Below are 25,226 nucleotides of genomic sequence, written 5' to 3' on the forward strand. Positions count from 1 at the left end.
TGTAAAGTTAGTGTAGTTCATAATATAGTGTCTGTACCTGTGTGTGACGGTTTTCTCACAATTCTTCTGTGATTTTCACCCCAATATTTATTTTTAACAGCATACAAAATGACTGTTGTCTCAGATTTTTCCCAGCTTGCAATGCGACCGAAACGTGACCTCACTAGTCAGCTGATGACAGGGAGCCTGTCTGCTTCAATGGGTGGAGCGATCGCTTGGTGGGAGAGAGATCAATCTGCAACTAATGCAACAGCTGTAGGCACCCTGATTGAAAACCACAGGTCTTTTGAATGGATGCAGCTCATTTACGTTTTAATGGGGGGGATGGCTGATGTGTGGGAGGGAGGAAAATGGAATTATGGGATTTGTAGTCAAAAAAAGAAAACTGAAACAGGAAATACCAGTTCACAAAAAGCTAGCCACAGTGTTATGGTAATCTCACAACATAGCCATTTATCCCCAAGACAAGTGCAAATCCTCCTAAGCATGTCCACTACTGTCTGGTAGGTATGTACTAAAATCACCTTATGGTGGAAACCCCTTTTAAGGCTTTAATTGCTCCTAAAGGTGCTTCAAATAAGTACTGGGGAAAGGGTCTAAATACTTATGTCAATGCAATATTTTAGTTTTTCCTCTAATAAATTGGTAAAGATTTTTAATGTTCTGTTTTCACTTTGTCAGTATGGGATATTGAGTGCAAAACGATTGGGAAAACTGTATTTCTTCTTTATTTTAGCACAAGGCGCAACATAACAAATGGTAAAAAAAAAAGTAAAAGGGTGTTAAGACTTTCCAAATGCACTGTATTATTTTGTCATACAGAGATTTTAACCACGTACCCTTGAAAACCTTGTTGTTGAAAGACTGATATTTTTGGTACAATCCCAATTATAAATCTATCTTATTCTAATGATCCTCAGGGTAGTCAAGGGTAAATGAATTTTCATTGTTTCTCCAAACTCTTTCACTTTGGGCTTGCTGACTTTACACCCGTGTAGTTCTTTAGCGCAAAAGGCAGCTTCTCAACATCCATCATTTTTCTATTCTAGCCTGCTGGGCTCTATGTTTCCTCTCCCCCGAATTCTGTTTGCCATGGCAAGAGACGGTTTACTATTTAGATTTCTTTCCAACGTGAGTGAACGGCAGTCGCCAGTTGCTGCCACACTGACAGCTGGTGTGATCTCTGGTAAGATGTGAAAAAGAAGATCTGTGGAAAATGGCTCATGGTGGTTTGCATGCAAGTATATCAGTGGGATCTGCTTTGTGTCTTTCTCTGCATGTCAGACAGGGCTGAACTACTGGCTTAATTTAAGAGGTAAAACTATCATCTGAATTACGAATGTCTAAAATCACAGCAAGGAAGAATCAGTCTATAAATGCTCTTCTGTTCTCCTATATTTTATGTATGCATGGACTACATGGGATTTGTTGTGTTTATATAAAAATAGACCTGCGCTGAAGAGGCAAGCATTTTGTGGACTGAACCAAATAACCATTAAATTGATGTCATGAATTCATTATACATTGCATCACATTGGTCATTAGTTCTGCTCATAAATTGGTTGTCCCGTGGGCCGAGGTCATAAAAGGCAAACTACGCACATACACGACACCTAAATTTGTTACCACCATGTAGAAGTTTTGTGGCTTCGCAGTGCAAATCCATCAGATGCAACATTTAACAACTTCCACAACCCCATTCAATAAATCTTATGGAACATTCCAGATGAATTTTGCCTTTATTACTGAGGTCCACTCTGCATAGAGGTCAAGCCTATTTACTTTATCCACAAACCTGTCGAATGTAACACATTTGCTGCCATCATTTCCATCTCTCCTTGAGTCACTATGTAGACCTTCATCTTTCTTTGCAATTATTCAAGCTGTCAATCCAACATAGCTGGTTAGTATAGCGGCTGATGTTATAGCCTCTTGTGTTTCATTCCAGACATTGAATTGAGGAATTTTAGGTTTGCTAATGTTTGCTATAACACATGGAACTGCATATCTCAAATTCTACACCCTTTCCATTGACTGGAGACGAAAAACAACTATAAGAAAAATAATATAGAACTAGTTTTAGAACTAAAATGTAGGGTGTGAAGGGCCATATCTAAGTTTTGCCTTAAAAAAACCAAATATATGATTTGTTGTAATTTTAACATTTGCCATATGTATACAGAATAACAAGAACATGCAAAAAAATATAACCATAGTGACCTGTTCTCACCTGGCTTGCATTACTTTGCATGCTAATGATATCGTGTATCTTTTTTTTACTGATTATAGCCAAATACTGAAACATGTTGTTTTTTTAACTGGTTTCTATATTTATTTTTTTTTATTTAATACATTTTTGGTATATTATTATGTTTACAACAGTATTTAGAGATGTACTTTACATACAGGTCATTCCACAAGCCCAACATGCCCGATTATTGTCTCCCAGGCCTCATCTGTCAGGGAGAATTGGCAGGCCCCCATACACATTAGACAATCATTATTGTATATAGACGAAGGAGAAAATTCACTTGCACTCACCGGTTTAGTGGAAGTCAGTGTTCCGGATTATCCGTTGTGCTGGGAGACGAATGGATGAGGGTGCTCAGAGGCTAACAGCCGTTTTCGCGCACAGCCGTGCGCGAAAACGTCTGTTAGCCTCTGAGCACCCTCATCCATTCGTCTCCCAGCACAACGGATAATCCGGAACACTGACTTCCACTAAACCGGTGAGTGCAAGAGAATTTTCTCCTTCATCTATGTATAATAATACTAGTACTCTGTTTCACTTAGCACCCCAGCAGGGAAATTAAATTATAGCAGCTATGGCCACTGACACCGCATCTAACCCTCCAATATCCAGCAATACATCCACAATAGGAAAAAAAAGCAGTGTACTCCAAATGTTCTATAAATCAGCACATTAGACAGTCAGCCATTCCCGCTGAAATCAACATGTTACGCCAACTTTTTTTTTTTTTATGTGTATGGAAGCCTTCAGCTAATCGTAACCAGAAAATACATTGTGCTCCCATTAACTATTTAGTGACATTGACAACAGTTTGTCCACCATAGGGACTCGGATCCCTGTCAACAATGATTATATCCTAATGAGTATGGCTGACAATAATTGAAGGTCCGTACATTTGTTGACATCTAGGAGAGTTGCTATGAATTGGTGAATGCTGCAAGTGTGTACAGTACCTTATGACAGTACCTTCTTAAATGCACATCATGCTATGTTTACCTTTAGGCTAAAATTGACATTGACATAAAGAGTAGGCATAGAAGTTGCATTTACCGAAATATGAACTGACACATGCTAAACTCAGTTCAGATATACTGTATGAAATTGTTAAGTAAGAAGGAACCTTTACATCAGGGGTCTAAAACTGGTGGCCCTCCAGATGTTGCGAAACTTCAACTCCCAGCATTCCTGACAGCCGTTAGCTGCAGCAAATGGCTGTCTGGGCATGTCCAGGCACGCTGGGAGTTGAAGTTTTGCAACATCTGGAGGGCCACCAGTTGGAGACCCCTGTTTTCCAGGTATAACATTGCATGGTGTTTATGCATATAAACTGTTTGATTTGACTGACTAATTTTTTGGTTGCAGTTGCAGAGAGTTGTAATTTGCATGCATTTTGTTATTAATGCTTTATGTATGGTTATTATATAGAAACAAAGGAGGGAAATATATGTTTGACACCAGAAAACAAGCATAAAATATTTATGTGCAAAATGTTTTTTAAAACTTTTTTACGCTAGTTTTCTAGTGTCAATCATTAATATATTCTCCCCAATGTTTCCATTTGTTAAAAGTATTCAATAAAAGGATATTATTTGCAAAAAGAAAGTCTTACATAGTGGAGTGAAGTGACAGAAACAGCATTGACGGTGTCTTATCAATAGAAAATGTAGTTAAATAAACATGCCATGTTCCACTCACCACTTAGACATCTGGTTATCACTTACCTGTAGTAAATAGACAGACGCTTGTTAGCGGTTTACATAACAATATGGATCTTTACTGCAACACATTTTGAGATCTTAGTACTGTCTCTATAGCTGGCAAATTTTATGTGTCACATTATTTTACATTATAATCTATATTTTATTTTCTCCTTAGCCAGTACCTAGGGTACATACCAATCCATTAAATAGATTGAGTTAATAATACATTACAATATAATAAAAAACAAATGTAATCATGAAAAAAAGGCAAATAATTAGGATTGTGCCTCGAAATTTATGCATACACTTACACTTGTGCCACAGTTATGTAACCAGAAGCTAAAACTTGTCAATTTTTTATCCTCATAGCTATAATGGCGTTTCTGTTTGACCTGAAAGCTCTGGTTGACATGATGTCCATTGGAACACTCCTGGCCTACTCCCTTGTGGCAGCCTGTGTCCTCATCCTCCGGTACAGTACATGGCATATTGATTCACAGCTCAATAAATACCTTATTACAATACAAAAATGGGTCCTGTATAGCACTGTTCACACTAGATCTTTCAAAGGTTCCAGGTTTCCCTTAGGTTTAAAATATAAAATATTGTTGCACACTGTGTTATTTTATCCAATATACAGAAACAATTACCTGATGGATACCAGTCAGTTGGGGTAAAAAACAAAAGCCCAGGAGTATAGGCCACTAAAGGGGTACTCTGGGGATATAAAATTTATTGTGTGGGGTCTGACCAATGGGACCCTATACGTGCCGGGGAGGGACAAGTAGCTGGTTCTTGTACAGGAGATCCTGTGGATAAGTGGAAAACTTTTATTTCCCCAGAGTACCCATTAGTGTGATGTGACTCTAGCCCTCTAGAGAGGGATCAGCTGTATGATGAGGCTACAGTTACTTTAATGTGTCCCTTGGCTGTGGGCTAGTCCATACTTGCAAACACTGTACTATATGTAGTAGAGGTGCAAAGTAGGGATCGTCCGATATCGATTTTTTAGGGCTGATACCGATAATCTGTAACCTTTCAGGCCGATAGCCGATAACTTATACCGATATTCCGGTATAAGTTATTGGATATTCCCCCACCCACCCGGCCCTGCAGAAGCCGCTGCAGATCAATGATTTAAAGCGGGCGCTTTAAATCAATGAACTGCAGCAGCTCTTGTGGGGCCAGCGACCGCCGCCACCGCCCGCTTCTCTTCCCCTGCCTGTCCTGGGGTCCTCCCTAGTCCAACCACCACCGCCGCCGCTGTCCCATGGCCTCCCCCATCCCCAGTTTTATAATTACCTGTTCCAGGGGTCCGCGCTACTTCTGGCTCCGGTGGCGTCCTGACCTGTCACTGTGCGCACTGATGGTGATGTCGCGTTGAGGACGTCACTCGTCATTGCGCTGTGCAGCGCACAGCAATAGCGCAGGATGCCGCAGGAGCCAGAAGTAGCGCGGAGCCCGGGCCCCGGGAACTGGTAATTATAAAACCGGGGATGGGGGAGGCAATGGTGCAGCAGCGGCGGCGGTCTCTGGCCAGGGAGGCGGGACATTATCGGCATATCGGCAAGGTAATTGCCGATACCGATAATGTCCACAATCGTGAATATCGTCCGATAATATCGGCCAAACCGATAATCGCTCGATCCCTAGTGCAAAGTATTGCAGCATTGTCCTGTTCACATGACACAGTGTTAGAGGTAAATTCTTAATCCAGCAAGGAAACTGAAAAGAACAGTTCAAAGACTAAATCACTTCTGCTACATCTGACCTGTATTAGACTTCATGTTCCTTCTTATGGATAGATGTTATCAGAATTCCTGTTGGGGGGGGGGAGGGGACTTACTAGAAAACATATTAGAAAATTATATTGTTCTATCAAAAAACTAAATTATTCCTGCTATTAATTTCTGAAAATTCTGCAAAATTTACTGTTAAATTGGGATTCTGCTGTCCCATTCACATGACAGAATGTTTTCTGTGGAAATTCTACATTTTGCATTCTGCAAAAACATTGAACCTGTTTTAAAATTTTGCAGAATTCTGCAGGGTAATCACATTAAAGTGAATTCTGACCAGAATCTGTGTATTGAGCACACTGATTCACTAATGACCTGTTCTGTATATATCTGGGCTAAAAAAAATTCTAGTCTGGTAATGTGTAAGTATAACAAATACAAGTGTATATAGGCTATGTATGGAGTATGAAGTAATTTCATAATTGATCCCTGTCCAGATTGTATTCTACAATACAGAAGAGGAGGAGGCACATTAGTCATTCTAAGTTATGTTTAGATAATTCTGATAATTGCATTATTGTAGGATTGAGTCATTTGGGTTGCATTTGACATCAGTGGAAAAAGTCTAATATCTCCATATGCAGTACCTGGGCTATCCTGCCAAACTGGCCTTAGTTTTCAAAGGAAATGAAACACTCCAATGTGTAAAAAAAAAAATAAAAAAAATAAAAAAAATAAAAAAAAATAAGAGGCTTGTTATTTTTCTTAAATATTAGTCATTTTACAAATCTGTTGCAGAGTAGATGACACAAAGGTTCTTTAGCTTACAGAGACCCAGTAAAATTTATAGAACAAGGTATTTTCTTCAGATCACTCTGATCCCATTGTGGTAGACGGTGTGATGCAAAGGGCAGATGGAATTACCCTAGGGGCAAATGGCATTAACCCCTTGTATTTGTGACGTCAGGGTGTGGTTTATCCTCAATACCACCCGAAGGTATACCACTGGATCCTGGGCTAGGCACGGGGGCAATAATGACTCAGACACCAAGTTACGGACAACGGTAGCTTTTCTGAGGTTAGACAGGTGGAAAAGTCTATACAGTTCAGCCATGCCCACTGGGGTTACCAGTGACTTCAGAGACCTTAAGGGCTTGCTGTGACTTGTAGTAGAGGAGGACACTTTAGTGCAGGCCTCATTGACTGTGACTTGACTGACTTATGACTGACAAGACTGTGACTGGCTTACTTGTAGCTTGTGGCTGCAGACTGGACTTGAGGCCTCCTGTGACTCTGGACACACACTTAGGCACGACTTGACTGGACCTCAGCAAAGACTAAGAGAGTGTGCAGAGGCTTCACCCAGGGCTTATATGGGGGAGGCTCTGGTGGGGTCCCATTGGTCACCCCTAGGTCACCTGGTCACTGATACCTCCTGGGTAACAATCACATGACAAATCAAATGACAAACAGTCTTAAAGATATAACACTCTTACATATATAACATAGGGATTATATACAATTACAATAAACAGATGCAGGGGGGGGAAGGGGACACTGCAGGAGGCTACCTAACAGGGCAGCAATGGAACGGGATTACACCTCCTGTACCCTTGCTGGGCCACCACAAACTCCCCCTCTTAAAAACAGCCGTCCTCGGTGCCCGATCCTGGAGGGCGGACGACTAACAGTGGCCACTGGGGCCTAGTGAGAACAGTTGCTAGGGCATATTGGTGTAATGTCCTTCACAGGTCTGATTGTGAGAAACACAATCGTACTTGACGAAAAATGTCCATACATGCTCTTTGTGGTAAACATGTGGGATTCATTACCCTTGTAACTGCAACTTCAACACAAGTACGACACCTGAACACATTTGGGCTGCCGGAGGCTATCTACCTAATGCCTTAGCTGCTGGGGCCCCTCGGTACTAACCACTTCTCCCTAGAACTCAATAGGTCATTTTATACTATACAATGAAGTTATCTTTCCATACTGTACTCTGTCACTATTCTTGTCTGACTTATACCTCAGGGGAACCCTCTGGCCAGTAGAGTGCCCTGCACACGTGGGCAGGAAGAAATGTTAGACATATATATACATTTGATGATGGTGGACTAAGATTATACGTTTTTCTACAGTCCTAATCTAGACATTACATATGGCTAGACTAAATTGGTTATACTTAGACTGACTATGTGGTACTACTTTATACAATATACTGTGACTTACTCTTTGTACCTAGCTGGTAATTTGTCCTTGTGTCGACCCTTGGGACCTGTGCAGCACCACCTCTGGAGAGTCTGGAACTCTTGCATCTTCTGGGGCTCTTGGAACTTCTGGAGCTGCGGCTGGCACTTCCTCAGAGAATTCAGGAGATGGTATGAGTTCAGGACTAACTGGAACTGGAGTTGCTGGCAGCTGTGTTGGAGTGGCTGGTGACAAAGTGTGTACTCGGGAGACTGGCGTATAGGTTGGAGCCAACGGTGACAAGACTGGGACTGGTGTAGAGACTAGAGTGGGTAGAACCATCCCAGGGTTGGTGAGACACAGAAGATCGCAGACTGACTTGAAGAGAACATGGTAAAATCCATAGAGGAGTGGATTCCCTCGCCTGGGATGTACTCCCTCGCTGGTCTAACAGCTGGAGGAGGTGGTGCTTGGAGCACTGGTAGATCTTCTTTTGGACATAACTTGATCTGGTTTCGGTGGACAACTTGTGGCTCATGCCTAGGCTTTTGTACCTCATATACATAAGATTCCAGATAAGGTACATCTGGAACCGTGTACAGTTCTGTCTCCCAAATAGAGTCTAACTTGTGGGTCCTTGGAAACTTCCAGAGCCAGACATTATTGCCCAACTGAAGTGGTTTGGCAGAGGCATAATGGTTATAGTCCTCCTGTTGTCTTTGCTGGGCCTCGCCCATGTTCTTGCTGACAATTTCCTTGACCTCTAGGATTCTTCTCTCGTAGTCACAGACCCACTCCAGGGAGGCTTGTGGAGAGTTGTTGTACGGGGCTTGGAGCCCAAATGTTCAGTCTTTAGGCAGCTGCCCATGTCGCCCCATCATCATGTAGAAAGGGGTGTACCCCATAGAACAGTGGACTGTGTTATTATAGATGTCCAATAGTTCGGGCAGCAGTCGGGGCCACTCTTCTTGTCTCGACACAGAGGCTGCTCGCAACATGTGGATAAAGACTTGATTGATGCGCTCACAGAGCCCGTTCCCCTGGGGGTGGTAAGCAGTAGTTTTTTGCAGGCATGGAATTGACACAGTTCTTGGAAGAGTTGGGCCTCAAAGGCCGTCCCACGGTCCTTTAGGACAGACTCTGGACACCCAAGGGTTTGCACCCAATTGGAGTAGAACATCAGGGCCGCTGTCTTGGCTTTGAGGCCTTCAATGGGTACAACGACAACCCATTTAGAGTAGTGATCCACCATGGTGAGAGCATAAGTGTACCCAGACCGAGTAGGAGACAACTTGACATGCTCTAGCATGACCAACTGGTTGGGCCTTTCATTCTGGATGGAATGGAGGGGTGCTCTTGCGTCGTTCTTGGTGACATTACAGACAGCACATTCACTGCACCATTTCTCTATGTCACTATGCATTCTGATCCAATAGAGTCTTTGCCTGACAGTAGCTTTGGTCTTGTGGACTCCAAAGTGTCCCAACTGATCATGGCATGCATCGAGGACCATCGCCGCATCTCTTTGGGGAACCAGAATCTGTTGAAGTCGAACACCAGAGACCAGATCCAAATAGTTTCGGCACAACAGTCCTTTGTGCACAAATAGTCACTTCCTCTGTCGCCACAGACGTTTCAGCTCATAATCACACTGGGCCCGGCATAGACGGTTTGGTAACTTTTTTGCCAGAAGGTAGTCCAACAGATCCCCCATGACTCGACTTTCATCTTGAAGAACCTTCCAGGTATGCAGGTCTTCTTTAACATTTTCAGACCTGGGTTCACCGTCCATCAGGGGGGTCACAACATTCTGGTTCTGGAACCGTTGATAAGATGGGGGCATTTCCATGTCTTTCCACTCATCTTCGACAGGTGGTTCTTCGCCGGGGGTCATCTGAGACAGTACATCAGCATTGACATTTGACTTGCCGCTTCTGTACATGATGGTGAAACTTTAATTGGCCAGTCTTGAAGCCCAATGCTGTTCGTTGGCACCCAACTTGGCAGTGTTCAGGTGGGCCAACGGGTTATTGTCCGTGTAGACAGTGAATGGCGTGGCAGCCAAATAGTCTTTGAACTTTTTGGTCACCGCCCATACCAGGACGACAAGTTCCAACATGAATATACTGTAATTTGCATCGTTCTTCTCTGCTCCTTGCAGGTTACGGCTGGCATTTGCAATTACTCGCTTTTGCCCCTCTTGGACTTTGGACAGGACAGCTCCCAGATGTTCGAAACTGGCATCAGCATACAGCCAGGATGACTGACTGTAGTCTCGATATGCCAAGATGGGGGGTTCTGTCAGCAGACGGTTAAGAGCTCGGAACACTGTCTCTTGCTCATCGGACCATTCAATAGGTATTCTCCCACTGTAGTTCTCATTTGCCGTCCATCGTAAAGAGCTGTGAGGGGTTCTGCAATCTGGGCAAAGTGGGGACTGGAGCAGCGATAGTAGCCAGCAAATCCCAGGAAGCTCCTGACATCTTTCACTGTGCACGGGATTGGACAGTTCTTGACAACATCCACCTTTTCAGGATTGGGTTGGACTTCCTCTGCGCTGACAACATGACCCAAGTAGTGGACCTGAGGTTTAAGCAAGTGACACTTTGACGGTTAGATCTTCAGCCCATGATTGATCAGGACTTGGAAGACATCTGACAGATGACTGAGGTGTTCCTGGTAAGACTTGGAATACATGATGACATCGTCCAGGTACAACAAGACACTTTGGAAATTCAAATGACCCAGGCACCTTTCCATCAAACGCCGGAACGTAGCAGGTGCATTACATAACCCAAATGGCATACTTTTAAACTCGAACAGTCCCATGGTGTCGTGAAGGCTGTCTTTTCTAGGTCCTCCACGGCCATGGGCACTTCCCAATATCCACTGGTCAAGTCCAGAGTGGAGAAGAAAGCAGCTTACCCAAGGGCCGTGAGTGACTCCTCGTTCCTTGGCTCCCAGTATCCATGTCTGAGGACTGGTTGCCCATTACTCGCAACTACTGGGAAGTTAATATCATCAGGCTCACATAATAAACTAGCATCCCGATGCTGATAGAAAACACTTTTAGGTATAGAAGACACTTGTGACCCTGTATCTATCAACACCTCCAACGGTGCAACTTCTACAACAATTTTTAGATAAAGTGAGAGTCCTGACTTAGGTCGTTCTGGAATTGGACCGGATGACTGTTTTCCTGATGGACGGTCCTCCCCCCTCTGTTTTGCAGGTACCCTGTGATGAACAGTCTTGAGACCAGACTTGCAGACAGTAACATGACAATAATGACAGATTCGGGCACCGGAGACTTGATACTGATGATTGGTGGTGGTTGCAGAGCCTGTGATGCAGCGTGGCTTTGCGGGTGACTGCCGGAGATGGGCACAGCAGCCGGAATCTCCAAGATGGCTGCACCCAGGGAACTTCCTGTCTAGGTCTGGTCAGCAAAATCTTTCCCCGTGCAGCACAGGGCGGCTTTTTTGTTCCTCCTCGCTTGATTGAAGAGGCGTCACCGTTGGGGACTTACGGGGCGGAGCTGTGACCGCTTACATGCGTGGGAAACACCGGACCAAATTAACCCTTTCAGGTACCACCTCTATACAGTTCACACAGTTCACAGTAGCAGATAACAGTCTTTTCTTCACCTCCCCCTCTATTTCACAAGCGCCTCGGGTAAAGCACTTTTCACTGGCAAAGTCCCGTACACTTTCTGGCGCAATTTTTGTCGTACGTGCATGCTTGTGCTTTTTACTCTGCAATACTGGACACAGTTCAGACTGGGGGAGGACTTTAGGCATAAGGCGCACATCGGTATCCAAAAGTTGTGGTAGAGGGTGTGATGCAAAGGGCAGATGGAATTACCCTAGGGGCAGATGGCATAAACCCCTTGTATTCATGACAGCAGGGCTTGGTTTATTCTCATCACCGGTCACTGCACATCCTCCTCTTCAGCACGGCACTTGGTTGTTTTTCCTCTCCAATCTCCCCTCCACACCAGTACTGTAAAATTCTGAGGAAGGTCTGGGAAGGAAAACATCAATATTGTATGTTATGGACTGTCATAATAAAAATCCACTGATTCACTAGCAAATGAGTGCCAAGTTTGTATTACATTCATAAAGAGGATTGGGATTCCTACTTGGGCACCATTATAGAGGGAGTGCCATATCTACTATTTACTTATCCTCAATACCACCCAAAGTTATACCACTGGATCCTGGGCTAGGCACGGGGGCAATAATGACTCCGACACCAATTTATGGACAATGGTAGCTTTACTGAGGTTGGACTGGTGGAAAAGTCTATACAGTTCAGCCAGGCCCACGGAGGTGACCAGGTGACCTTAAGGGCTTGCTGGAACTTGTAGTAGAGGTGGACACTTTAGTGCAGGCCACGTTGACTAGACAGATGACTGTGACTTGACTGACTTGTGACTAACAAGACTGGGACTGTGGCTTACTTGCAGGTTTGTAGCTTGTCGCTGCAGACTGGACTTCAGGCCTCCTTTGACTCTGGACACTCACTTAGGCACGACTTGACTTGACCTCAGCAAAGACTAAGAGATTGTGCAGAGGCTCCACCCAGGGCTTATATAAGGGAGGCTCTGGTGGGGTCCCATTGGTCACCCCTAGGTCACCTGGTCACTGATACCTCCTGGGTAACAATCACATGACAAATCACACGGTAAACAGTCTTAAAGATATAATACTCTTACATATATAACATAGGGATTATTATATACAATTACAATAAATGGATGCGGGGGGGGGGGGGGGGGGGCAGGGGACACTGCAGGAAGCTAACTGACAGGGCAGCAAGGGTACGGGGTAACACCTCACGTACTGGGCCACCACACCATTATAATCGCTGGAGACGACCGGAATTATTGACCCATGCATTGTTTTGCATTGGGTGGTCTAAATCTGCAAGTTATCAGTGAGTTTTTAGAAGTGAAGCTGAAATTGGCTTCTGCAGCACAGTCATGTGTTAGCTCTTAGCTATTATATCATTCTACCAAGTCCCTCGCTCTCTCCCCCTTGGGAATTTGCCTTAACTTACCTTACAGCTGTCCAGAGCTGTAGTAGATGCAGTTTATCAGCTTATCTGTACTATCAACTGTTAAAATAATATATTATGGCTGATTTGATCTACAGAGAAAAACAAAAGATTATTATTAACATTACATTTTAGCCATACTTAAAGGGGTACTCCAGAGTAAAAAGGTTTTCTAATCAAGTCAAACAGATTTGTAAATTACTTCTTTTTAAAAATCTTGATCCTTCCAGTACTTATCAGCTGCTGTATGCTCCAGAGGAAGTTGTGTATTTCTTTCCAGTCTGACCACATTGCTCTCTGCTGTCACCTCTGGTTTTGTCAGCAACTTTCCAGGTTTCCCATGGGGATCTGCTCATGTTCTTGAAACTTCCTGACATGGACAGAGGTGGTAGCAGAGAGCACTGTGGTCAGACTTTAACCATACAACTTCCTCTGTAGTATAAAGCAGCTGATAAGTACTGGAAGGCTAAAGATTTTTAAATAGGAGTAATTTACAAATCTGTATAACTTTCTGGCCCCAGTTGATGTCAAACATTTTTTTCCTTTTGAGTACCTCTTTAAGGGTCATTTTCTTCAGGGCCAGGGCCTCACAAACTGCCTCTGGGGCTTGACAGGTCCAGAGAACTGTTCTCCTAAGCTTTTTGCTTTGCTACAGAGAGAAGAACATTAACTCTACTTGTGGTGACCCTCACAGACAGCCCCTACTGTTCAGACAGGGGTGACTGACAACATGAACGTAGGGTCGTAGGGACACTTGTGTACACATTAGATGGTCAACCAGTCTATTTAAAACTGGTAGGTTCAATCGTCATTCGTCTAATTCAGTTTTTCCCAACCAGTGGGCCTCCAGCTGTTGCAAAACTACAACCCTCAGCATGCCTGGACAGCTTTTGGCTGATCTTCTGTGTATGGACACTAACATACTGTACAAATCATTTGTAAATCTACTTGACAGTTTAAGAAAAGGGACATGTCAAGGGCTACGGAAATTGGGTAAAAAATTAAGGAACATGGCAAAAATGCATAGGAGGGTCAGTGCTTGATATTTGCATTTTATTCTCTCACAAGCTAAATATATTGTATATGTAGATGCCCAAATGCAAGTGTTATTCCATTCACTTTTAATGTATTACTGTTATAGGTACCAGCCTGGCCTTGGTTATGAGAAGCCTAAATGTGTTCCAGATAAAGAAATGCTGTCTGCGTCAGAGAGAGAGTCAATGATGAATGAATCCCAAATTATTATCCTACAAGAACAGGGATTTAGCTTTCGCTCCCTTCTGTATCCCCCCAGCCTACCAACAGAACAGTCCGCTTCTGTGGTTAGCCTACTCGTGGGACTTTTAGGTAAGATTTTGCATATGGATTGATTATGATTATGATTGATTATAATTGATTATGATTATGTCTGTACAAAGGTTAAGTCATGATGCTGCTTCCTAAAATTTTTCTTGAACTGTTCCTTTTAAAATGTTCTAATCTGGTATTATGTGAAAATAGAAAGGTGGTCAATGTAAAGTCTAATCTTTATCCCAGTCATTGAATCATAAGGGACTTAGCAAGACAAAATAGATTTGATATGTGGTCCTGTTGTAGATGCTGCATATATATATATATATATATATATATATATATGTATGTGGTGGCCCAGTATGGGAGGTGCTACCCCGGACTCTTTCTGCCCTGTCAGGCAGCCTTCCTTCAGTGTCCCCTGCCCCCCCCCCCCCCCCCCCCGCATCTGTCCCCCATGTAAATATGTTTATTATGTATTATACTGTGTAATGTATGAAGAAAGCATTGTTACTTTAAGACTGTTTACCTTGTGAGTTGTCATGTTATTGTTACCCAGGAGGTATCAGCGACCAGGTGACCTAGGGATGACCAATGGGATCCCCCAAGAGCCTCCCACATATAAGCACTGGGTGGAGCCTCTGCTTAAAGGGGTACTCTGCCCCTAGACATCTTATCCCCTATCCAAAGGATAGGGGATAAGATGTCAGATCGCCGGGGTTCCGCTGCTGGATCGCTGCTGCAGCACCCCGCTATCATTACTGTGCAGAGCGAGATCACTCTGCACGTAATGACGGGCAATACAGGGGCCGGAGCATCGTTACTTCACGGCTCCGCCCCTTGTGACGTCACGACCCGCCCCCGTCAATACAAGTCTATGGGAGGGGGCGTGGCGGTCGTCACGCCCCCTGCCATAGACTTGCATTAAGGGGACGGGCCGTGGTGTCATGAGGGGCGGAGCCATGACGTCACGCTGCTCTGGCCCCTATATAGCCCGTCATTACGTGCAGAGCGATCTCGCTCTGTGCAGTAATGATAGTGGGGTGCTGCAGCAGCGATCCCTGGGGTCCCCAGCAGCGGGACCGCGGCGATCTAACATCTTATCTCCTATCCTTTGGATAGGGGATAAGATGCCAGGGGCGGAGTACCCCTTTAAGTGTGTGTACAGAGTCACAGGAGGCATCAAGTCCAGTCTGCAGCCACAAGCTACATGTTTCCAATTGGAATATTCAGTATAATTTATACTATGAACTAACTACACTGCAGATTTTCTCCACTATGGATTTGAAATATGTTACAAAATATAAATTTGCACTTGTTGATACATTTTTGATGCATATTATGGTAAGGAAAATCAGCAACCAGAACTGAAATTTACTGCAGAAATCGAAGAGTATGTGTCAGATTTCTGCTGCGTTTTTAATGTCAGACTTTTCCGATGGAAAAATATGTTCTAGGTAATATATGCTATGAGAACATAGGCTTAAATGGGCCCTGTCAGATACAGCATACTGAGGGAGGGGGTGGATAAATAAAAAATAAAGGTGCTAGACACATAAAAATTAGATGTACATGGTCAGGATTAGGTACTGAGTGATATATAAAGAAATATATATTTTTTTGTTGGATTTGAAAGGGGTACTACGTTGGAAAACATTTTTTTTTAAATCAACTGGTGCCAGAAAGTTAAACAGATTTGTAAATTCCTTCTACAAAAAACATGAATTCTTCCAGTACTTATCAGCTGCTGTATGCTCCACAGGAAGTTCTTTTCTTTTTGAATTTCTTTTCTGTTTGACCACAGTGCTCTCTGCTGCCACCTCTGTCCATGCCAGGAACTGTCCTGAGCAGGAAAGGTTTGCTATTGGGGTTTACTCATACTCTGGACAGTTCCTGACATGGACAGAGGTGCCAATAGAGAGAATTGTGGTCAGACAGAAAATAAATTCAAAAAGAAAACAACTTCCCATGGAGCACACAGCAGCTGATGAGTACTGGAAGGATTAAGATTTGTAAATAGAAGTAATTTACAAATCTGTATAACTTTCTTGCACCAGTTGATTTTAAAAAATTGTTTACCACTGGAGTACCCCTTTCAACTCTATTGTGTGGTGTTGGTTGTGTCACCGCAGACAGGTTATGTAAGGGTTTTGTTTTTTTCCACCTAAAAATAATATTCCTTACCTAGTTTACTTGGTTTATTCTTCATGTAAACATTGTCTCCTGGTTATGATCTTTATGTTAGCAGATAGTAAGAATACTCAGGAGGATACTACTGAAAAAACAATGGAAGTACATTGACTTCAAAGCTTTGGTTTAAAGGGGTTATCCAGGGAAAAACTTTTTTTTATATATCAACTGGCTCCAGAAAGTTAAACAGATTTGTAAATTACTTCTATTGAAAAATCTTAATCCTTTCAGTACTTATGAGCTGCTGAAGTTGAGTTGTTCATTTCTGTCTAAGTGCTCTCTGATGACACCTGTCTCGGGAACCGCCCAGTTTAGAAGCAAAACCCCATAGCAAACCTCTTCTACTCTGTGCAGTTCCCGAGACAAGCAGAGTTGGCAGCAGAGAGCACTGTTGCCAGACAGAAAACAACAACTCAACTTCAGCAGCTGATAATTATTGAAAGGATTAAGATTTTTTAATAGAAGTAATTTACAAATCTGTTTAACTTTCTGGAGCATGTTGATATAAAAAAAAAAGTTTTTTCATGGATAACCCCTTTAATGGTTTGCTGTGGAAATGTGAGTTGACATTGAGAGACGCCAATTTGAAATGGCTGGACAGGAAACTATGTAATACAATAAACCAATGTATAAGCTGAACATATTCACTTGTGTGTAATAAACGGGTATAGGAATTAAACATTCTATTGTTTCCTGCTTTTTCTTTTGCAGCCATTATAATTTGCGCACTTAGTGTTCTTACAACCTATGCAGTCCAAGCCATAGCAAATCTGGAGATGTGGAGTATCGCACTTCTTATTGTATTCATCATACTCATCTTTTCGATCATTTTCGTCATCTGGAAACAACCTCAGAACCAGCATAAAGTTGTTTTTATGGTAAATATTGTAAAGTAAACTTGGGAATATGTATATTGTAGCCCCATATTAGAAGAATCTACCATTTTTTTCGCTGTATAAGACACACTTTTTCTTCCCCAAAACGGGGGGGGGGGGAAGTTGGTGCGTCTTATAAGGCGAATACACACCTATCGCGGCGGTCCCTGTGGCCATCAACGGCCGGGACCCGCGGCTAATACAGGACATCACCGATCGTGAGTGATGTCCTGTATTAACCCTTCAGAAGTGAAAATAACACTAACCTGGCTTCAGTCGGGCTGTTCGGGACCGCCGCGGTGAAATCTCGGCGTCCTGAACAGCTTACAGGACACCGGGAGGGACCTTACCTGCCTCCTCGGTGTCTGCGCCGTGCCGGGATCCCCTGCATGGCCGGCGCTCTCCATCGTCGTCATCACGTCGTCGCGCACGCCGTCCCATCATCCAATAGGAGCGGCGTGCGTAGCGACGTGATGACGGCGACAGAGAGCGTGGATCCCGGGGAAGAAGATGTCCGGAGCGTCGGGGACACCCCGGGGACGCGGCGACATCCAGGGCAGCGGTGACTAGCGGTGACGGGTCCGGAGCGGCGGGGACTCCTATACCAGTGGTCTTCAACCTGCAGACCTCCAGATGTTGCAAAACTACAACTCCCAGCATGCTGGGAGTTGTAGTTTTGCAACATCTGGAGGTCCGCAGGTTGAAGATCACTGTTGGGTTCAGAATCTTTTTTTTCTAGATTTTGCACCGTTAAAATTGGGTGCGTCTTATATGCCGGTGCGTCCTATAGGGCGAAAAATACGGTATGTAAAAAAATCATCAGATGCTGTCAATAAAGATGTCCCTTAATATATCAATGATGCAAGGTCTTATACAGCTTAGGGTACCGGTAATGGGGAAAAGTGAAAACCAATGCAAAAATCCCTCCTAAATCAGATCCAATTGGATAATACTGTTGTGCTGAATATTGTGACTTGCATGACATCACTGGCTTGTACATACCCTGCTCAAAGTTGTCATTCCCTGTGATTTCCAATCTCAGATTGTTTATACCTATGTACCTGTACATACTGTAACATATAGATAGCTATTAGAGATGAGCGAACTTACAGTAAATTCGATTCGTCATGAACTTCTCGGCTCGGCAGTTGATGACTTATCTTGCATATATTAGTTCAGCTTTCAGGTGCTCCGGTGGGCTGGAAAAGGTGGATACACTCCTAGGAAAGAGTCTCCTAGGACTGTATCCACCTTTTCCAGCCCACGGGAGCACCTGAAGGCTGAACTAATTTATGCAGGAAAAGTCATCAACTGCCGAGCCGAGAAGTTCGTGACGAATTGAATTTACTGTAAGTTCGCTCATCTCTAATAGCTATGTAGAACAGTGAAGGACAATGTAGATCTTTTTTTTAGTTATACATGCAGCAGAATTCAGTAAAGCAGCATTTTTAAGATAAAGAAAAGCTTGAAATATCAGTGATCTGCTGGATGATTATTATTATTATCTATTTTTTTTTAGTTATACTTAATTCCATTTTATAAGAGTTGCCTCTCCTTTATTGTGACTCTAGGCTTGTTTTCATCTATGCCCTATTTTCTCCTGATTACTCTTTCTTTTCGGTTTTACTCTCAATATCTTATATCTCCTCTGCTGAACAATCTTCTAATCTGATTTACCACTGGAATCAATGGATTAAATCAATTAATCATAAATAAGCTGGGAGGGGGAGGGGAGTAGCAGAGACAATGGCTATTAAGGGAGGGAGACCGAGCCTCTGCTGCTGCTTCTGGTAGATCTTCAGCCTGTACTACAGTGGTCCCTCAAGTTACAATATTAATTGGTTCCAGCACGACCATTGTATGTTGAAACCATTGTATGTTGAGACCAGAACTCTATGGAAACCTGGTAATTGGTTCTAAAGTCACCAAAATGTCATCCAAAAATAGGAAAAAGTGAGGATTAAAGAAAAATAAGTAGATAACTAATACAGATAAATCAAATCCTTACATATAAAAGTAAGAAAGATCTGCTGGGAGCTGTAATCACTGTCTATGTCAGTGTTTCCCAAGCAGGGAGCCTCCAGCTGTTGCAAAACTACAACTCCCAGCATGCCCGGACAGCCGTTGGCTGTCCGGGCATGCTGGGAGTTGTAGTTTTGCAACAGCTGAGGCCACACTGCTTGGGAAACACTGGTCTATGTAGAGGACAGGAGCTTCTTCAGGGTCCTGTACAGTACACAGTGTCCTAAAAAGTAATGGAGTCGCCCTCACCTGGTGTCCAAAGGAGCAACTAACCCTGAGACAGGTAAAGAGTACAGAACATGTAATACCTCCCTGTACTGTAGGGGGCGCTACCAGACACCAGTCAGTGCATACGCTTCAGTAATACAGGGGTTTTACCAGTGAATGCCCATTCTGATTGGCCGATTCTTCCAGCCATTGACAGGTATCACAGATCTGGACTGTCTGTACATTGAGTCTGGTTTCAACTTACGATGGTCCAGAAAAGACCATTGTATGTTGAAACCATTGTATGTTGAGACCATTGTAAGTTGAGGGATCACTGTATATGTGCCATGAATTACAGCTGTAAATAAGGGCCTGTGAGCCCAAAGTGTTGGAGATCAGGGGTTCTTATTTTATGCCTTTGCCCACCCTGGAAGTTGCCTATCTTAGGCTATGTTCACATCAGCATTATGGGACTATATTACAGATGCTGATAGCAGAGCTGGACAGAGGGTCATAACAGACACCAACAGATCCAGACAGGTCCCATTGACTTTGAATGGGCTCAGGATTTTGTTTGATGTCCATTATTTTGCAGGATTTTAGAAGGGAAAAAAACCTGACCTGCAGGATTGCTTTTATCTGCTAAAATTCTGTCTAGAGATGAGCGAACTTACAGTAAATTCGATTCGTCACAAACTTCTCAGCGCGGCGGTTGCTGACTTTTCCTGCATAAATTAGTTCAGCTTTCCGGTGCTCCGGTGGGCTGGAAAAGGTGGATAAAGTCCTAGGAAAGAGTCTTCTAGGACTGTATCCACCTTTTCCAGCCCAAGTGAGCACCGGAAAGCTGAACTAATTTATGCAGGAAAAGCCAGCAACCTCCGAGCCGAGAAGTTCGTGACGAATCGAATTTACTGTAAGTTCGCTCATCTCTAGTTCTGTCATTAGAATCAGCAAATGGAGCTCCTAACACTAATGTGAACAAGGCCTTAAAGGGGTACTCTGCTGGAAACATCTTATCCCCTATCCAAAGGATAGGGGATAAGATGTTAGACTGCAGGGGTCCCACAGCTGGTGACCCCCACGATCTCCCTCTGGTGCGGCACCCCTGTCATTGGGTGCACGGAGCGAGCTCCCCTGCGTGCCCGTTGGCTGGTGATGCAAGCCGCCACGCCCCCTCCATTCACGTCTATGGGAGAAGGCGTGGCGGCTACGTAATTTTACTGTAAATGCTTGAATTCCACATCTTTCCCGTCACCTTCCTGCATCTCCCTTACCTGCAGTGGTGCTAACTTATTTACAAGCAAATCTGAAACAAAGATAAGGGCCTATGGAAAAAAAAACTTTTTTTGAACCATAATAAATGCAATGCAAGAATAAATAAAAATCCATTCCAATGTGTGTGTAGCCTTTACTCCATGTCTAGAATGCACCTTTCTAACTACGGCCACATGTACTTATTCTTCTTAGAATTTTTAATAAGAGTAGTTAGTGGTATAATGTATGCACAAAGTAAAATAAGCAGTATAGTTTCATTTTATTCCTTTTTTTTTATCCCTACAGGTTCCACTACTACCATTTCTGCCTGTTTTTAGTGTCTTAGTAAATGTTTACTTAATGGTGCAGCTTAGTGGGGACACGTGGATAAGATTTAGTGTTTGGATGGCTCTAGGTAAGTAATGCTGAAATCATACTATGTGAAGTAATAGGAATCTATAACGTATACCAGTGGTGTCAAAGCAGTGGCTCCGGATCTGCATGTTGCTTATGACCTCAAGCTGTATGGCTCGCCATAGTTGTCTTGAGTTATGATCATATGCACTGGCAATTTACATTAGTACACACATATTCCATCCACCAAACATTGGCAGTTTGGATGGTATAATACTGGTGTTAAAGGGCTACTCAGGTGGAAAAAATTTTTTTTCTAATCAACCGGGGATAGAAAGTTAAACAGATTTGTATTACTTGTATTTAAAAAACTTAACCCTTCCAGTACTTAACAGCTTCTGTATACTACAGAGAAATTTGTAAAGGTCTTTCCAGTCTGACCACAGTGCTCTCTGCTGACACCTCTGTCCGTGTCAGGAATTGTCCAGAGCAGGTTTTCTATGGGGTTTTCAGCAAATGTTTGCAGAGTCATGATTGTTCCTTTATATTTAATACATAGATATTTTGGAGTAAACTGTGGCTCCTGGCCATTACTCAAAACAAAAAATAATCATGTGAAGATTGGGTTCACACAACGTAAAATTTTCAGGAGATACTGATCTTTTTTTCCACAAGGATATCCTGTGAAATCAGGGCACATTTTTAAAGATTGCAGCAAATCCATGTGTATAAAAAAAATATGCAACAAATTTTACGCAGTGTGAACCAAGCCTTAAGGTTAATGCCAACCAAAAGCTGAGTTTAAAGGGGTACTCTGGTGGAAAACAATTTTTTTTTCAAATTATCTGGTGCCAGAAAGTTATAGATTTGTAAATTACTTCTATTAAAAAATCTTGATCCTTCCAGTACTTATCAGCTGCTGTATACTACAGAACAAGTTGTATTTCTTTCTGGAGTTCTTTTCAGTCTGACTGCAGTGCTCTCTGCTGACACCTCTGTCCGTCTCAGGAACTGTCCAGAGCAGGAGCAAATCCCCATAGCAAACCTCTTCTGCTCTGGACAGTTCCTGACACAGACAGAGGTGTCAGCAGAGAGCACTGGGGACAGACTGGAAAACTCCAGAAAGAAAAGAACTTCCTCCGTAATATACAACATCTGATAAGTACTGGAAGGATACATTTTTTAAAAAAGAACTAATTTACTAATCTGTATAACTTTCTGGCACCAGTTAATTTGAAAAAAATGATTTTCCACCGGAGTACCCCTTTAATGGGAGTTTTCAGAATGTGAGTTTTCAGAAATCTTCAATATTAAAGGGGCACTCCACTGGCCAGTGTTTAAAACATTGACCTCCGCAGCATGCACACATGCGTTTGGAACTAAATGTTTCAAATGATGGCCAGTGGAGTACCCCTTTAATATTGAAGATTTCTGAAAACTCACATTCTGAAAACTCACATTAAAGGGGTACTGAGGTTGAAAACTATTAATTTTTTTTTAATCAACTGTGAGTTGCTTTGCTGCTGGTCATGAAGTGCACTGACTTTCATTATAGAGATTAAAATTTGCTCTCCTTCAGAAGGAAGAAATCTTGATTTTTTTGCTTCCAAGAGCCAATTCCCTGGCTCATCTGATATCTGTTGTCACAAGATAATGTAAGATAATGTACCCCTAGGCATAACCCCTAGGATAATGTACCCCTAGGCACAACTGGTATTGTGCCTAGGGGAACAGAGATGGTTAGATGGAACCAGGACATACAGCCAGTACAGAAGCAGGAGTACAACTAAAAGTCCCATGTGAGCTATTAAAAGGACAAGGTAAAAAGTGTAGTCAGGAGTAGGCTGTAGTCAGGATCCAGGTGGAGAACCACAGGCGCTAGACTGAAAATGCAATGTTTAAAGCGCAACGGTCATGGATATTATACCCCCCAGACTAATAACATGATAGTATAGATGATGATACGTGTAATGCAGCTGTACTTTTGGCTGCTGTTTATCACTCTTTATCAGCCAGAAAATAGTTTTATCATGGGGTCAGCAACAGTCGGATAGGCGTGGCTGGGAATCGTAATGCCCCACCTCCGCCACGCCTATCCCCTGTAAGTGAGCGCTGGACCACTGTGTGATTGACACACAGGTCCCCCCCCCCCCGATGTCCATGATGTGTGGGCCTCCACTGAGCCTATACATATAATGTGCACCTTTATGTTATATAATATACAGTGCCCGTTCTCCTCTTCTTTCTTCTCCTGGTGCCGGAGATGCGCTGTTTCTGCTTTCACTATAGGCAGTGAGCTCGCTCCCATTGTCTGCCGCCAGCTCAGTGCGCCTGCGCAGTGCAAGAGGCAGGGAGCGAGCTCACTGCCTATAGTTAAAGCAGAAGCAGCGCGTCTCCGGCACCAGGAGAAGAAAGAAGAGTACGGGCACTGTATTTCATATAACATAAAGGTGCACATTATATGTATAGGCTCAGTGGAGTCACGGCCCGCACATCATGGACATCGGGGGTGGGGACTTGTGTGTCAATCACACAGTGGTCCCAGCGCTCACTTACAGGGGATAGGCGCGGCGGAGGTGGGGCATTAAGGTCCCCAGCCACGCCTATCCAACAGTTGCTGACCCCATGATAAAACTATTTTCCTGCTGATAAAGAGTGATAAACAGCAGCCAAAAGTACAGCTGCATTACACGTATCATCATCTATACTATCATGTTATTAGTCTGGGGGTATAATTCCCATGACAGTTGCGCTTTAAAGGGGAATTCCAGGGGAAAAAAATATTTTTATATATCAATTGGCTCCAGATTTGTAAATTACTTCTATTAAAAAATCTTAATCCTTCTAATAATTATCAGCTGCTGAAGTTGAGTTGTTCTTTTCTGTCTGACATCAGTGCTCTCTGCTGATATCTCTGTCTGTCTCAGGAACTGTCCAGAGCAGAAGAGGTTTGCTATGGGGATTTGCTTCTACTCTGGACAGTTCCCGAGACAGGTGTCATCAGAGAGCACTTAGACAGAAAAGAACAACCTAACTTCAGCAGCTCATAAGTATTTAAAGGATTAAGGTTTTTTTTAATAGAAGTAATTTACAAATCTGTTTTACTTTCTGGAGCCAGTTGATATATAAAAAAAACGTTTTTCCCTGGAAAACCCCTTTAAGACAAAAGGCAGAGTCCAGGAACAGAGATGGGTTATACACAGGCCATAAGAAGGCCAGGGCCGGTTTTAGGCTTAGCGTGGCCCTGGGCAAGAAATGAGCCCTCATACATCCCCATATACAGAAAAATAAAAGAGTTATAGGGATCAGAATAGTACAGTTTTATATTTTTGTATAGTTCCCCCACATTAGGTTGGCAGCATAGTTCCCCCACATTAGGTTGGCAGTATAGGTCCCCCCACATTAGATTGGCAGTATAGTTCCCCCACATAAGGTTGGCAGTATAGTTCCCCCACATTAGGTTGGCAGTATAGTTCCCCCACATTAGAATGGCAGTATAGTTCTCTCCCATTAGGTGCAGTATAGTTCGCCCACATTAGGTGCAGTATAGTTCCCCCACATTAGGTGCAGTAAAGTTCCCCCACATTAGGTGCAGTATAGTTCCCCTACATTAGGTGCAGTATAGTTCCTCCACATTAGGTCCAGTATAGTTCCCCCCCCACATTAGGTGCAGTATAGTTCCCCCACATTAAGTGCAGTATAGTTCCCCACATTAGGTTGTTGTTCCCCCACATTAGGTGCAGTATAGTTCCCCCATATTAGGTGCAGTATAGTTCCTCCTCATTAGGTGCAGTATAGTTCCCCCACATTAGGTGCAGCATTGTTCCCCCACATTAGGTGCAGTATAGTTCCCCACAGTAGGTGTAGTATAGTTCCACACATTAGGTGCAGTATAGCTCCCCCACAGACATACAGCCTTCAGCCATATACAGTATATGGCTGGAGGCTGTATGTATGTGTACTGCCCCACTTCAGTGCTCCGTCCACCGCTCCTCCGGTCAGGGGTCACCGAGACTGGAGGAGCGGTGGTGGGAGCACTGAAGATGATGTGCAGGTAACTTACCATGCGCGCGTACTCCTCAATGCTCGGCTCCTC

General features: G+C 43.3%; 1 protein-coding gene across 4 annotated transcripts in view; it reads left to right on the top strand.

Annotated features, from left to right (window-relative positions):
* SLC7A2 (solute carrier family 7 member 2) overlaps window positions 1-25,226 on the top strand; it is a 135,445-nt gene that overhangs the window by 104,153 nt on the left and 6,066 nt on the right. For 3 of the 4 annotated variants that reach the window (XM_056558963.1, XM_056558974.1, XM_056558981.1), the window contains exons 8-11: window positions 4,321-4,423; window positions 14,080-14,285; window positions 17,130-17,296; window positions 21,083-21,191. In XM_056558963.1, the coding sequence (XP_056414938.1) occupies window positions 4,321-4,423; window positions 14,080-14,285; window positions 17,130-17,296; window positions 21,083-21,191 (585 nt within the window). Of the gene's footprint in view, window positions 1-1,049; window positions 1,187-4,320; window positions 4,424-14,079; window positions 14,286-17,129; window positions 17,297-21,082; window positions 21,192-25,226 lie in introns of all 4 variants that reach the window. The other variant, XM_056558991.1, reaches the window with a different exon arrangement.

This window comes from Hyla sarda, chromosome 1 (genome assembly GCF_029499605.1).
Source record: "Hyla sarda isolate aHylSar1 chromosome 1, aHylSar1.hap1, whole genome shotgun sequence".
NCBI classification, from domain to species: Eukaryota; Metazoa; Chordata; class Amphibia; order Anura; family Hylidae; genus Hyla; species Hyla sarda.